This window comes from Anopheles merus, chromosome 2L (assembly GCF_017562075.2).
Source record: "Anopheles merus strain MAF chromosome 2L, AmerM5.1, whole genome shotgun sequence".
Taxonomy (NCBI): Eukaryota; Metazoa; Arthropoda; class Insecta; order Diptera; family Culicidae; genus Anopheles; species Anopheles merus.
The window spans coordinates 7,744,573-7,761,475 of NC_054083.1; the positions used below are offsets into that span (position 1 = coordinate 7,744,573).

The 16,903-nt window shown below is 42.5% G+C and overlaps 1 protein-coding gene and 1 pseudogene across 1 annotated transcript; both read right to left on the reverse strand.

Moving 5' to 3' along the window:
- Positions 1 to 2,856: 2,856 nt before the first annotated feature.
- On the reverse strand, positions 2,857 to 4,737 carry LOC121591471 (annotated as a pseudogene).
- A 153-nt stretch (positions 4,738 to 4,890) lies between these two features.
- Positions 4,891 to 5,799, reverse strand: LOC121591472. The gene has a single exon (XM_041911984.1). The coding sequence runs from the start codon at positions 5,797 to 5,799 to the stop codon at positions 4,891 to 4,893; it is 909 nt and encodes a 302-aa protein (XP_041767918.1).
- Between the last annotated feature and the right edge of the window lie 11,104 nt (positions 5,800 to 16,903).

The window sequence follows — 16,903 nt, forward strand, 5'->3', positions numbered from 1 at the left end:
GTTGGTCGCAGCGATAGAGGCCGACGTGGCCTCCCGTTAGTGTGTCGCTAGTATTACGAGGAAAACTATAAGGAAGGCTGACATCTGGCAGAAAGGGAGATGTTCGCTAGAATGAGTTGCAAACGAAGAACAGTTGGAAAAAATTAACTTAATAACAATATAATTAAATGGTGCAAAGCAGGGGAAAGAGAGGCTCATTATGAGCAAACAACAATCCCTTTCCAAGATCCTCATCAATGATTCTGTGAAATATATTCACTAAAGTACTGGATTGTGATATTAACTTGTGTAAATTTGATGAGAATGAAAAGAATGTTCCTTAATCGCCGGTCTGTTTGCAACTGTGTATTCGTTTGTCCTATAGTTCATTACATAATTCATTACAAAGTTCATTCGTGTAGCTCGAGCAGTTCATTTCGTGCAGTCCTAATTAGTCAAGTAGTTCTATCTATATCCTATGGTTTAGTTCCTTCTAATTCCTGCGTGTTTTCCTATTTGAATTCATATTTGAAATATTAATAATAACCCAAAATCCAACATTACCGGCCACCAAAGAAGGAACTTCTTTAAAATTCAAGACTAATTGAAAAATGAAAATAATAAGCAAACTGCTAACCAAGCGTAGAGCGAACGCGTTGATTCTAGCTTCCGTTCCGTATGTACGTGTGTGTATGTGTGTATGTACGTATCCTGTTCTGCTATCACTGACAAGTGTCAAACGTAAACAAGTGCGGAATAAAGTGTGGTGTGTACAAAAACAATGTAGTGTAGTTCACGGCAGTTTACGTTACTCAGTGCCAGTGTCTCCTTTCTTCTCCAAATTGTTGAGTACGTCGGGTTTGGTAGAATTGCCAAACGATTAGCTGCGCGTACGATTTGTTTTCCGGCAGCTGTGCGCAGTGTAACCACGCGAACAACTCCGTCCTTGCCTGGGTGAACTGCAACGATGCGACCCATCGGCCACGAGGTAGGATGCATGTTGTCTTCCTTGATGATCACAAGCTGGTTTTCTTGCAGTGACACCGATTGCCCGTTGCAATGTTTGGCTCGCGCTTGCAGTTGTTGCAGATACTCCGGATACCATCTAGCCCAAATGTTTTGCATGTGTTTCTGCACCAACTGGTACTCTTTCAATCGATTGTCTGGCGTTCCGGTGTGATCGACGTCTGGTACCGCTTGCATGTTAGAGCCGATGAGAAAGTGTCCCGGCGTCAACGGTTCTAAATCAGAAGGCTCATCAGATAAAGGCGTTAATGGTCGAGAATTTAAACATTGTTCCACTTGTGCCAGCAGGGTAAGCATATTCTCCTGTGTTATGCTTTTCGTTCCAATGGTTCTTATTATGTGTTTTTTAGCTGCCTTCACCGCTGCCTCCCATAAACCTCCGAAGTGTGGTGCCCGTGGAGGGATAAATTTCCATTGGATTTCGTTCGTCGCGCACCAATTGAAAATAGTAATACGATAGTTCTCATCGCATTTGAGCATTTTGTAAATGCGGTTCAGCTCGTGCGATGCTCCCTTAAATGTAGTGGCATTATCTGAGTGTAGCTCACTAATTTGTCCGCGACGTGCAACTAAACGGCGTAGTGCATTTAAAAATGATGTGGTGGTGAGATCGGCTACGAGTTCAATATGAACGGCTCTTGTAGAAAAGCATACAAATATCGCAATATATGCCTTGATTGGACTCTTGTTGCGTATGGTTGCCTTTAGGTATATTGGTCCACAATAGTCTACCCCGCATACCGAAAAAGGCCTCGTTGGAGTGACTCTTGACGTTGGTAGATCAGCAATGCTTTGTTTGACGAGGGTAGGTTTAGCTTTAAAACAAGAGTGACAACTGTGGTAGACCGATTTGCACAAATTGCGACCTCCTATGAGCCAAAATCGTTGGCGTAGCGTTGTAAGAAGCATTTGAGGCCCGGTGTGTAACTTCTTTAGATGCAGTGAAACTGCCAGTAGTGCTGATAATGGATGCTTTGCAGATAATATAATGGGATGCTTAGTTGAATCTGCCAGCTGTGCGTTGCTGAGCCGGCCACCAATGCGTAGGATACCCTGACTATCGATGAACGGTGATAGCCATTTCAGTTTAGACTGTTTAGGGATCTCTTTGCTTTTTTGTAGATAATGTCTTTCTTCGGAAAACGAGTCTAATTGTGACAAATAGCACAATTTCAATTCTGACTGTGTGAGCTCTTCGACCGTGAGTAGTGGAACAGATTTAGCATTTGATTTAGTTTGCTGGCGGTGTTTTATGTTATGAATGAAGCGCAGGCAATATGCAACAACCCGTTGAAGCTTGTGGTAAACCGAATACCGTGAAAACAATCCGTTGCGAAACTCGCAGATTGTTGATGTTGTTGCAATCCGTGATGCCAACCTCTCCTCTTCCGCGTTCGCTGACTCATTTAGTGATGGTGGATCTTGTGGCCATTCTTCCATGCCTCGCGATAACCAATGTGGCCCGTGCCACCAGCGCTCACACACTAATAGTTTTTCCGGCGTCAGACCGCGCGAAATATCATCAGCTGGATTATCGATGCCAGGAACATGTTTCCAGCACTGTATGTTAGCTGTCTGTTGTATTTTAGCGACCCTATTCGCTATGATTGGGGGCAGAGTTTAGCCAGTGTAGTACCGTCATAGAGTCCGTCCAGCAGATAGTAGTAGCAGAAATTTTAAGTGATTGTTGCACCTTCTGATGAAGGACTGTTGCCAATCGTGCTGCACACAATTCCAATCAAGCGATCGAATGTGAATTAGATAAAGCTACCACCTTTGATTTGGCCGTTAGCAATCGAACACTGACTCCCTTTATGCTTTCAGCAAGAATATAGCAACAAGCACCATATGCTAATTGTGAAGCGTCTGCGAATATATGTATTTGCACGTTTGTAGCTGTGCATTGGGAAATATAACGTGGAATGCGTATATCACGGAGTGATCCCAAGGTTGAATGAAATTTTAACCATTCACGTTGTAGGTGCGATGGTAGCTCGCTATCCCAGTCAAATGACTTTCCATCCTTCTTTAGCGCCCATAACTGTTGCATAAACATTTTCGCAATGATGATAATAGGACCAAGCAAGCCGAGAGGGTCGAAAATTTTAGCAATGTAGGATAAAACTAGCCTTTTGGTAATTATGGTTGTGATAGGAGGCATATCAATACGGAACCGAAACGTGTCTGCTGTTGGTTCCCAAACGATGCCAAGTGTGGATACATGGTTTGATTCTTGCCACTCATGCGTTGGTTGGATTGCTATGTCTTCGGCAGGAATGTTTACTAGTGCTTCTGACCGATTCGATGCCCATTTTTTTAGTGAGAATCCGGCTGATTCCAACATTTGTGAAATTTGTGTGCGCATTTCAATGGCTTCGTTAATGTCGTTTGATCCCGTTAACAAATCATCCACATAAAAATCATTTAAAGCACCGTTTACAGCTTGTGGGTATGTGTCGCTGTTATCGATAGCAATCTGCCGTAGAGTTCTAGTTGCCAAAAATGGAGCAGATGCTGTACCGTACGTGACTGTGTGTAGCTCGAAGGTGGATATCTCGTCTGTAGGACTCTCTCTGTATCGGATACGTAGCAGGTTTCTATCGTCAGGATGATGTAGAATTTGACGGTACATTTTCTCCACGTCGGCAGTCAGGGCGATGGAATGTGAACGGAACCGAAGAATGACGGAGAAAAGATCGTCCTGAACGACTGGACCGACCAACAGCTTGTCATTCAACGAATAGCCGCTGGACGTCTTGCACGACGCGTCAAAAACGACCCGAACCTTCGTTGTAGTACTCGACTCCTTTACCACGGCATGATGAGGAAGGTAATAATGCTGAGTCGAATCGTCTACCGGACCGGTAAGTCTCTTCATGTGACCCAACTGTTCATATTCCCGCATGAACTTAACATATTCGTCTCTCATTGTAGGATTATTCACAAACGACGTTCCATACAACGGAGTCTACGATCGGCTGTTGCTTTAGATTCCCCTAAAACGACATTTGGATTAGGATTAAAAGGGAAACTAACAACATACCTTCCCGCTGAATTGCGAACGGTTGTCGATGAGAAGTGTTTCTCGCAGGCATCCTCTTCGACCGATAGCACAGGATCCTCGGCTATGGTTTCGCTTTCCCAAAAGCGCTGCAAAATTTCCTCCAAGGGGATGTCGTGTGTTGCGAGATGGCACACCCGCGGACCACTTGATGAGTGCTGCGTGTTGCCGGATACCACCCAGCCGAAGTGCGTCTCCACCAGCCACGGTTTGCCTCTGCCAATAGAGCGCTTGCGACCGGTGTGAAGCTTCCAGAAAGTATCGCCTCCGATGACGATGTCGATATGCCCAGGCAAATTAAAGTTGGTGTCAGCTAATGCCACGTCCGGCATTTTCCACGATGAGATGTCCGTAGGTGAAGTGGGGATGTGAGCTGATGGCGTTTCCAATACCAGAAAAGCCATCTCCGTAGCAAAGGATTGAGTTTTCGACTGCACCGTTGCGACGATCGAACCCTTCACTTGCTGTACTGCATTTCCAATGCCCGATACAGCGACGTTAACCTTGTTGCGACTGGTCAACAATTTCCGAGCGAACTCATCGGATATGAAATTCGACATGGAACCGGAGTCGAGTAAGGCGCTTGCCTCGAAAATATTGCCGTAATCGTCCTTGACCTGGACGTTTGCTGTTTCCAAGAAAACTTTGTCGTCGTCCGAATGTGCTGCCATTGTGACCGTTCTAGGTGGCGTGTGATGCAGGAGAGTGTGATGGCGTTCACGACACGTACGACACGAATAGTCAGATTTGCACGCTCTGACTTGATGTGTGCTGCTTAGGCAGTTCCAGCACAACCGCTTCGATGAGACGACGTCCCGTCGATGCTAAACCTCCTTGCCGATGAAAACTGGACAGCTGCGTAATGGATGATCTTCTGCGCACTCTAACGGACACTTGGGCTGCTGAATCGAACCAGATGAAACAGCAGGAGTAGGGCACGATGCAGCTGCATTTTCGACGAACCTCCGTTGCACTGCGTGACGATGAATGCCGGCCACCTTAATGCCACTAGCGCTTTGATCACTCACAAAGTTGTTGGTCGATTTAAGGATCTGGATTCTATCTTGCACGAACGCAATCTTATCCTTGTACTTATCCTTGGTGAAGTGCACGGAGTGTTTTTCCCTAGCTAATAACGTTTCACGATCCAGTTTCATGAGGAGCATGTTGGATAGTGGTGTGTCCCATGAATCGACCGGTTCCTTGAGCTTCACCAGTCCGTTGACGAAACGGGTGAACTCATCCACCAAGTGGGTTAGCTTGTCCACGCACACCGATTGCACTCCGGGAAGATAGTGCAATTTACGATAATACTCACGTATTAGCAGACGAGAATTATCGTACCGTTTTAAAAGTGCTGCCCACGTCACTGAATAATTGTCTGCCGTTAGAGGTGTGTGTTCGAAGGGTAATGCTGCATCCCCCTTGAGCGAAGAAAGCAGGTATTGCAGTTTGGCGATAGACGGTAGCTCGGCAGAAGCGTCGATCATGGCTATAAACCGATCACGGAACGAGAGCCATTTTGTGTGGTCTCCATCGAACGTTGGCAGCTCAATTTTTGGCAGGCGTAGGTTTGGCGCGTGAGGTCGACCAAACGCAAGCGTAGATGATGCCAAACCTGTCGTCTCGTTAAGGGAACCTTCTTCCTTCGGTTGATGCTCTCGAAGAAAGGATTTCAGCTTGCGGCAGCGTTCCTCGATGTCGATCCTTTCCATGATGCAAGCTTCGATCATTGTGTCACTGTCGTCGAGCTCTTCCAGTTTGGAAACAGCGGCGAAGAACCCTTCCTTCTTCTTCTTCTTCTTTTGGCTCAACAACCGTTGCCGGTCAAGGCCTGCCTGCACCACTTGTGGGTTTTGGCTTTCAGTGACTAATTGATTTCCCCCCATAGCAGGATAGTCAGTCCTACGTATGGCGGCACGGTCTATTTGGGGCTTGAACCCATGACGGGCATGTTGTTAAGTCGCACGAGTTGACGACTGTACTACGAGACCTGCCAAACCCTTCCTTATGTTTCTCTAAATCCTCTAACGCCTCTGGAATCTGCTTGGCATCATCGGTAGAGTATTCTGCCTGGAACCGTTCCAGCGACTTTATATTTTCCACGGCGATCCTCTTCTTCAGCTGCACTGCCTTGATTTTCTTTTCCATTTTCCGGAACTCAGATATCACACACAAACACGATGGCGCGAAATTCGAATGATGGCGCGAAAACGACCGTTGCCCTTGATGCGGGGCGAAATGCGATGGCAGGAAAATGTCACGTAATGACTTGCACTCTTGAAGCCGTAAAAACCGTTGTTCACTCTTGATGCGGAATGAACTGAATTTACACTCACTAAATCACGGATCCGGTTCGAAGGACCAAAAATGTGAAATATATTCACTAAAGTACTGGATTGTGATATTAACTTGTGTAAATTTGATGAGAATGAAATCCTTAATCGCCGGTCTGTTTGCAACTGTGTATTCGTTTGTCCTATAGTTCATTACATAATTCATTACAAAGTTCATTCGTGTAGCTCGAGCAGTTCATTTCGTGCAGTCCTAATTAGTCAAGTAGTTCTATCTATATCCTATGGTTTAGTTCCTTCTAATTCCTGCGTGTTTTCCTATTTGAATTCATATTTGAAATATTAATAATAACCCAAAATCCAACAGATTCCGACCCACAAGTGGAGCAGTTGTGCTAGATCGGAATCGGAAACAAATCCGACCCGAGGAAGTAAGGACTTCGAGTTGACTCTAATGATTAGTAGTTGTAAGAAAGCATAAGCGACTCCGACCCGTTGGTGCAGCGAGTTTGGGTAAGATGAAAGTAGGTTCAATATCCGATCCGTTCTCGCTGTACCAATCTATTTGTACGTTTCAGATTGACCCGCACGACTCCGGGATGCTTCGGATTGCTCCAACCCGCTGAGTTGCAGTTGCCCCGCCTTTCGTTGTAACAATAATAATTAAAAAATAAACTTCAAATTTATTAGTGTTTTTCGGAAGCATTTATCAAATACGATTTCCCTCTATAAGGTTGACAAAGTGTAATTTTCATAACATTCGTCACAACAATTTACGCAAACACAAAATATTATATAAATAAACACTATGTACAAAACATGTTGATACTCTTACTGTACGGCCGCACACCAGCCACACCGTGCACCCCTACCGAGAGCACCTAATTGATCAACCTTTGAACACACTCTCTTGTCTGCCGTGCAATGCACTCGCCTCACACAAATGTGGTGATTTGTCAACAATGATGATGTGGTACCCGCCACAAATGCTTCAAAACATCCTTTTCGCTCTGATATTGACTCGAGCATACATGAAATGGACCCCCGCCGTTGTTTAACACTAGCAGCTGCCGGTACGACATTTATCGCTCGTCTTTTTGCAATTGCACTTAAATTAAGCTGCACCCCAGGCGGCATGAATCCTCGACCCCCACTGGAACAAGACTGCAGCCGGTACAGCACGAACATTCGTTTCCTATGAACCGGAATTAGAACAGGAGCAGCATAGACGATCACCCTGAACCCGACGATTGTGGCGAATCGGAATGGAGCCTTGCCGCTTCCCACACATCGCAGTACGGTCGCGTTCAGGACTGCATAATTTCTCACCCTTTTTAACAATGCTGCTGCTAGACGGCATAAACCCTCGTCCCCAGAAGCAGTGACTGCAATTTCAAACCTGGAGAACTAACGGTACTAGGTAAACAATGGGATGATATCCTTGGCAAATCAGCAGAACTTACTCAGCATTGAACAGGACAGCAAAGAAGTCGTATTCTATTAACGATGGAACGTGGTAGGATGATGAAAACTTGAATCGTTAATTTCAGCTGCTGCAGTCTTATAAATGTTGTTTATTCCAACCATCAGCTGACCGGCGTCGATTTTGACAGACAAATTGTAACCAAGGTTTACAAAATGGTGACCCTCTCAATCGCTCTGTCGTAACCAGTATAGAGTCTAATAACCTTGGGTATTACTGACGGACATTGTATATCCCAACACCCCCGCTCAATGTTCGGAACTTACTAACCCCAAATTCGTTCGGTGTTTTTGAAAAACAGATAGAGGCAAACCTTTCGTCATTATATCAGCGATCTTATCACCAGTAGGAATATACGTTACCAATACTTGACCCCGCTGAATTTCTTCATGTACGAATCGATGCCTTACGTCGACATGCTTTAGACGACCACTGTCTCGCTCATCCTCGACCACTCGAATGGTTGATTGATTGTCCTCGTGGTAAACAACCGGTAGCTCCGGTTCTTTCTCCAGATCCCGCAACAGCTACACAAGCCATTTTCCATGACAAACAGCCACACTTAACGCCACTAGTTCCGCCTCAGTTGACGATAACGCAATCGTCGACTGTTTCCTTGTCAACCAGCTTACAGATGCACTGCATACTCGGAACAGATATCCCGTCAGCGAGCGTCGATCCGTCGGATCATTCGCCCAATCCGCATCAGCAAACGCCTCGATGACTGGCGCAGAATCTTTCGCACGAAAAACGAGCCCATACTCAAGCGTACCCTTGATGTATCGGAGTACTCTCTTTGCATGCTTTCAGTGTACCTCCGTAGGACAACTCTGGAACTGGCTAAGATAGCTAACGGACGCAGTGGCGCGTTAAACGGTGGGCGGACTGGGCGGCCGCCAGGGCCCCCGGCGATCTAGGGGGCCCCGTCATTGTGGATGTTCGACTTCGTATCGAATCTTCCCCCCCCCCCCCTGGATGGGACTTTTACCATCTAGTTCAAAAAGACTTATTTTTAATTAATTCATTTTTCCCATCGCTTCACTCACTATATTTTGTCGAGGGCCCCGAACTGCAGAAAACCGGGGCCCCATACTACTCAAAGCAGCACATTAAATGTTCTAAGAAATCTGCCGATACTTGCACCAAAGTCGCAAGCGAAGAACGCTGCGACACGCGCGCACAGCTCAAATCAATACCTCATCATCGTTGGCTCAAAGTATTGGGCAGAGCGAGAAACCGTCAATTTTTGCTGGTGTGGGTGGCCTGTGCACGAGACACCCAAACCCAAAACCACGCAGAGCAACTTGCTGCTAAAATGGAATGCACAGAACGCTGCGCTTAACTACCACCGAAAACCCGTTACACAACACAAGCATACAACACACCCAAACAAAAATTTAAAGGCCCCTACACAAAATCTCGTAGCCCGAGAAATTAGCAGGAAAAATTGACACCAAGCTCGCGTCGCTTTAAAAAGCCTACGAAAGTCGTTTGGTCTACAGTGCTTCAGTGGGTTGAGGTTTCTTTCGAGAAATGGTTAAATCGATGTCATTGTGTGCGCTCTTGGCTGGGATGAACTGTCCTGTTCTTATATACGGGGCCCCTGCTACCGCTTTGCGATTGTGTGCCGAAAGCAGACAGCTGTTTCACACGAAAAATGGTATTCACATTCCTGGCCTGGTATAGTGGATTGTGTGTGTCTTTTAATGCTAAAACTAAAATTTTCATTCTGATCCTAATCGAACACATCAAGTTTGTGGACCGAAGAGAAGGGGAAATGGGAAAGGTTTCAGTTAGAAGGAAGGGGGGAAGGGTATAAAAATACTCAAGGAACCTATGGACCATGTTCATTTATACAGGCGGTCCCCGAGATACACGGTACCTCTTATACGCGGATTCAGAGATACGCGGTTTCCTAAATTTGACAGTTCTTTGAGCAAATTGTATTGATTTGACACATCTATTGTAAAATGCCACATAATTTCTGTTTTGATCGGATGTTAAAAACTATTTCAAAAGGTTTGAAACTGTTATTTCATTCAGAATCATATCAAATAATTGATTAAGTGGCTAAAACCACTCCCTAGTTGCAAATTAACACGAAAATTAGTGATATTTTGGCTAGAAATCACGAGATTCGACTTACGCGGAAATTCGAGATACGCGGTTTTTTGCGGCCGTTTTCGGTCCCCATTAACCGTGTATCTCGGGGACCGCCTGTATATGGTTTTTATCGACTATTTCAATTTTTGCGAATACAACAAGACCAAAAACCGTTACAGCTGCATCTACATACAGCCATATACAGCCATAATATGAAGAACAATCTCCATTGCCTCGGCCATTTGGGGGCCCCGTTGATGATCCCGTCGATTGAGGGGCCCCTTCCATTTGGTGTTGTCAACCCAATATACCCCCATTTTCCCTCCGGGTGTTATGTTTACAATCAGATTTACTATTACTACCAGACCTATCAGAAGCATATTTATTTTATTAATCAGAAGCATTTTACTATCAGAAGCAGAAAACATTTGCCTTTTTAACATATGTAATATTTTTACCTTAGTTGGAAGCGCAGAACGTTGCGATACATGCCCACAGCTCAAAACAATATCATCATTTCATCATCGTTGGCCCAAAACGTTGGATCGAATGCATTGAACGCTACGCACGAGTTGGGTAAAGCGAAAATCCGTTACAATAGCTGCCTCACGCAAACTACATGCACATACGACATTAAAAGGCTCCGAAACCGATCTCAACACAACGGTTCGTAGCCGTAGAAAAATGCAAGAAAAATTGTCTGACACCAAGCACGCTCTTTTTATCTGTTGATGTTTCATTCAAGAATCGATTCCGATGTCGATGTGTGCGCTTTTTAATTTGGCTTGTGTCTATGTTATCTCGCAAAAACTAAGAACTCGTGCCCCGGCTAACCTTTGGGGCCTTAGTCAAAATTGTGGACTGGACGAAGTGATGGTAGAAAGGCAAGCTGTTGAAGGGTTTGGGTCAAAATTGGAAGGGTCGACGGAAAGGAAATATCGATATGAATGATCGCGTAAAATTTGAACTAATTAAGCTGTCTGCAGCGGTCGGCAAAGTTCGGCCCGCCACAATATGCAGTCAGGTCCGGTGTGAAAATATTGGCGCGATTTTGAAAGATAGGAAGATCCTATTCATTAAAAATTAACTGAACATATTTTAATATGACAATTCATATCGTTGAACTCTTCCAAATTTGATCACCATAACATGGATTGTCGGACCAATCAATATGGTCAAATTTGAGGAGAAATTAGAAAATAGAAACGAATAATTCCATAAAAACCTGACTGTTGATTTTACGAGAACAATGATTACACACTATTGCTTTTTAAGGATGCAACGATTTTCTAGGAGTATTTTTTAAGGAAATGCGCTATCATTTTGTCTGACCTGGCTGAAAAATCTTTACAATCAATTTTAGTAATTGTAAGTTAATAAAACGAATTTGAAACTTGCTTGGATGATATAATAATTTAAGAAAAACAACAATATAACCAATCGCATTGTTTAATATCATAAACCAGTTATTTTGTGTATTAACTGTAATAATATAATAAAGTATGTGTAAAAAAAAATGCATTCTCCTTGCCGTCAACGCTCGATCATTTCGAAAGCAGCTTATCTAAAGCAGTGTCCTCCAACCTGAGGTCCGCGGATCAATTTAGACAAACATACTGCAATACAGGGTATTTCCAGTTACTTTCGAATGAAAATATTGTTTTCCCGCGTGCAAGAAGTTATCGCTCTGACCGATTGAAAATGAAGTGGCCGTAATTCGAAGCAAGACGGTACTTCAGTATTCATTGTAAAGGTAAACACCAACGTAAAAGCAAAATTTGTTTTCATGTTATGCTCACGATCACCATTTTAAATCAAATCGTCCGTACTATGAAAAACGAGCTGGAAACTGTAAAGTAGGAAAGAAAATATCGTTTAGAACCACCGTTCTTGTCAATAAAAGACAAACGTAACTAGCTTAGCGAAAACGATAACTTTCCGACCTTTAACTTCTTTTGAGTATAAATAAAACCAACTCCGATCATGGCAGGTCAGATTTTTTCGGATTGTCAGGATAGGACTAAGCCCATCCATCATCTATCGACTTCTCATTTAAGGAGTTTACTTATGTCCTCCTACCCAAGGTAAGCCCTCTAAACTCCAACGTCCTAAAGGTTTATATGATCGCCTAGACGATCAAGTGTCGAAAGTCCGCTTCGAAACAGTATCCACAGTACCCAAAATTTGAACATACCACAAAGCCTTTCTGATATTACTGATTGTTTAGTCATTGATATCGATTAAAAATTGGCGAAAAAAAGTATAGAAATTGGGGTTTTTATTGATGCGCAGGATGGCAGTCCATTCTGCTCATATTCATTTCTGTTTCATAAAGTTTTATACAGATGTGAACTGTATTTTGTCGAAACAAGTTTGTTGATTTGGTATGCACTCACGGTAATCATGAAATTTCAGCAAGAACAGCAAAGTGGTGTGAAGATTTTTCTCAACCAAAACGTTAATTCCGCAAGCCGAATATGCACCTAAAATTTTATCGGGGTGTCTGTAAGTAACCGCTTACCCAAATCAAATTTTTGTCCATCACGAGCAAGCGGGCATCGCATTATATTTTCTTTTGAGGCTCAAACTGACTTACATGTCGTTTTGACAGAATAAATAAATGCATTTTCAGTAATTTGTTTTACAAATATTCAGTGAAACGACAAAACCATGTATTACTCAATAACTTTCAGTAAAAAATGTTACTGCAGCAAACTTAGAAAATTTGCAGTGCATGATTCGTACACCATTTAACAACCCCCCCCCCCCCCCCCCCATGGATTTGGTAAAGGGGCCCGTCTACCATAACGCCTAGGGCCTCGGAGAGGCTAGACCCGCCACTGAACGGACGCGCACAAATCTGACCTCGATGTCAGCATTACGTACATAAGACAACCAATCAGCTGTCTGTATGGCTTGTCTGTACGCTCAGCATCTTCACCTTTCTTCAGCCGAAGATGACACTCCATCGGTGTTGAGACTGCCTTGCACTCATGCATATTGAAACGCAGAAGTAAATTCTCTAGAACATTTCGCTGACTTATCCGGAGACATTTTCCTTCCACATCGCGTTCAATTCTCATGCCAAGGAATGTTTTAACCTCTCCAATGTCTGACATTTCAAACTCTTTCGAGAGAGATGGCTTCACTGCCTTGACCGCATTAAACTGATGACCAACAACGAGCAGATCATCCACATAAAGCACTAAGATCACTTTATTGTTCCCAGATCCCTTTATGTATAGGCACATGTCACTCACACTTCTACGAAATCCTAGTTTCTCGACATAACTGTGAAACCTTGCATTCCAAGCTCTCGAAGCGTGTTTCAACCCATATGAAACGACTAACTACTTTCTTTTTAAAATTAAACCAATTATTAAATTATTTTTATTTGGTATTACGCCAAACCAACTAAAAACTTTATTGCACGAGCCAAAACCACCACCAAACCACCTGATAACCGTTACCAAAGTGCCGCGTCTTTTTTTCGCCATCGCGCCGCAAAACCGCTCGATCATCGTACCGCTTCGTCCGATCGCTCGCTCTCTCGGTTTTTTGGTTCGCTCGTTCTCCTCTCGCAACTATCCGCAATATTTATTCTCACGGCCGCCCCTTTAGCCGCAGCTACACGTAGCCTTATCGAAAACGGATCGTAGCGGGCAAGGTCGCTACATGTCATTACACTTTTTTTTTCGAAAGCAAGAAAATTTGCATATGTGCCTTCTATTTCAAGCCTGCTGCCTGCATATTATCAATTCGTTCAATTATCCTACCACTTCCGTCGCATAAACGTGTACCGTGCACCAGCAATCGCTTTGTCTCTTATAAAGGATTTCTTGCTTCTTGGCTTATTAGCATCTCTCGCAACCTAAGTATACGGATCGAACAACCTGCTTCGCTGTGCTTATTGTTTCGTCTTATTGTTTTAGGTGCTGTCTAATAATTTGCCGTGTGCTCGTTCAATCCTCTGCTAAGAGCAACCTCTGGGGGAGCATTTGATCAACTCTGTCCTATCAACTTCATCCGCTCAACCGCACCAGATCAACCTTTTAATTGAACATCGAATATTATGCCGCTATGCCATCAATTCGCTTGCTTGCTTTTCGCTTCCATCCGTGCGTGTAGCGTTCTACCCGTGCGTGTAAAGTGTATGTGTGTGTGTACAGTGGTGATGTGTGATGTGTGCCTCAAAGTGTTAGCCTGCTTAACGTTTTTTTTTTTTTTTTTTTTTTTTTTTTTTTTTTTTTTTTTTTTTTTTTTTTTTTTTTTCGAAATCCTTATTCACTAATTTTACAATTTTTTTTCTTATGGATATGCATAAAAATTAATATAATAAGCTTATAAATTGATAACATCCTAATTTTAAACCCGTTCAGCTAAATTTGCATTATTATAAAAATGTTGATGCATATCCATTTACATTATTTTTCTTACCCTAATTTTTACTTTTGCTCAAAGTAGCCCTAGCTATGCCCTATTCTCAATCTGCTCCGTTTTCCCTAATCTGCCTAATCTAAACTTAACCCTAGTGCAGGGCATTTCCTCCTTTTGCACGTGCCTTATCCCGGGCAGACTCGGTATTTTTTTTTTATCTATTCTATTTTTTTTTATTTTTTTTTTTATTCATTAAACCTCTTCAACCTGTTGTTGTGGACCTTCTCTAGCCTTTTCCCATTTCTTATTACACATGTCTGATCGCTTGGTATTTCCACCACCTCATACGGTCCTCTCCAAATACCTTGCAACTTTTGCCCTACACCCGTTTGATTGTTCCGGACCAGCACCATTTCCCCCCACATGGGTTGCCACTCATTAGCGTTCTGGTCGTACTTTTCTTTTCTTTTGTGTTTCGATTGTATAAGATTTTCCCTAGCAATCAAGTGCATCTCTTTTAGTTTTGTTTGCATTTCTTCACAAAAATCGGAGTACAATCTTTTCCTCTCGTTTTGATTATAAATTGATGTGGGCAATCTAGCTTTCCTCCCGAAAACCAACTCATATGGAGTGTACCCTGTCGAAGTGTTTATACACGTATTGTATTCCATAGCGAAATATGGTAATACTTTATCCCAAGATTTATAATTTTTCCCGACAAATTGTCTTAAATATATTTTTAATTCTCTATTGGCTCTTTCAACTATATTTCCTTGAGGGTGGTATGCAGAAGTATTGATTTTTTTAATTTTTAGTAGTTTACATACATCTTTCATGACCTGGCTCATAAAATTTGTGCCCTGGTCTGTTACTAATTCTATAGGAACCCCTACAAGGCAAATAACCTCCTCTACAAAGGCTTTGGCTACTGTTGTTGCCTCTTGATTTCCCATGGGTGTTACAATAAGATATCTGGAGAGATCATCTTGGATAACCAATCCATATTTGTTTCCTTTCTCCGATTCTGGTAAAATCACAATATCCATGTATACTTTTTCAAAAGGATATTTTGAGGTGGTTGTGATTTGCATAGGAATTTTGTTGCATCTTCCTATCTTATTGAGCTGGCACGATTTACAACTTCTTACGTACCCTTCGATATCCTTGTCCATCCCCTTCCAAAAGAATAAGTCCTTAATCCTTCTTTTCATTCTTCTGGTTCCTAAGTGGCCTCCTAATGGAGCATCGTGAAACTCCTGAAGAACGGTGTTAATTTCAGATCTTTCTATTTCCACTTTATCATCACCTGGTGTGTAATTTTGAAATTTTAATTTTGCTTTTTCTTTTAAATTGTTCAATTTGTCCCTCCTCTGTTTTTCTTGTTCGCTTGTTTCCCTTTCTAAATCCATTTTCATTAAATCTTCCCAGTGATTTGCCTGTTTGGTATCCATCATAGTTTGCCCACCGATACTTTCCTCTATTTCGTTATTTGAAATAAGGGTTTTCTTGATTTGTTGGCGTGTGATGACTGCTACCGTTTTAATTTGTCCATCTTCTTGTATTTCCCTCAGTTTAATTTGAGGAAGCCTTGATAAAAAATCGGCAACCACATTCTCCTTCCCTTTTCTATACCTTATTTCACATTCTAATCCCTGGAGCCTTAATCGCAATCGTGATAAAATTGGAGAATTTTCTTTGAGTCTCCATATTGACACTAGTGGTCTATGATCAGTGTATATGATAAACTTCTGTCCATAGACATAATGTTTAAAGTGCTCTACGGCCCACACGATCGCCAAGAGCTCCTTCTCGATTGGGTGGTATCGTTTCTCTGCTCCCACAAGAGTTTTGCTAGCATAAGAAATTGGCCTTTCAATGGTTTTCTCATTTGAAAGGACTGCTCCGAGAGCGTAATCACTAGCATCAGTGGTGATTACAAAAACATCATTATAGTTAGGACGTAATAATAAAGGCTCAGAAGTAAGAAGTTGTTTTAATTTTTCAAATGCTTGCTGACAGCCTTCATTCCAAACAAAATTTGTATTTTTCTTTAATAATTCATGCAATGGTTTGCGAATATTGGAAACGTTTGGAAGAAATTTCCCATAAAAATTAATGGTTCCCAAAAACGAACGTAGCTCCTTGAGAGTTTTTGGTATCGGCATATTTAAGATAGATTTAACATTAGCTAATGTAGGTTTAATCCCTTCCTCATTTATAGTGTGGCCCAAATAGTTTATTTGTTTATGAAGAATTTTACATTTTGATGGTTCAATCTTGAGGTTGTGCTGTTTTAATCCGTTTAGAACTTTCTCCAAATTGAGATTATGTTCCTCTTCTGATTCCCCAAACACTACAATATCGTCCAAGTACACGAATGCCTTAACGGGTTGTATAGCGTAAAGAACAGTGTTCATAAGTTTCTGAAAAGTTGAAGGACTATTTTTCAAACCCATTGGCATTCTTAAAAACTCATAATGTCCTTTAGACGTTGAAAATGCTGTTTTCGCAGCGTCTTTACGTGCTATCGGTATTTGGAAAAACCCGGATTTTAGATCAATTGTGGAAAAATATTTACTT

Coding starts and splice junctions, on each gene's coding strand:
- LOC121591472 (XM_041911984.1), bottom strand. CDS start 5,799: ATGATCGAAGCTTGCATCATGGAAAGGATCGACATCGAGGAACGCTGC.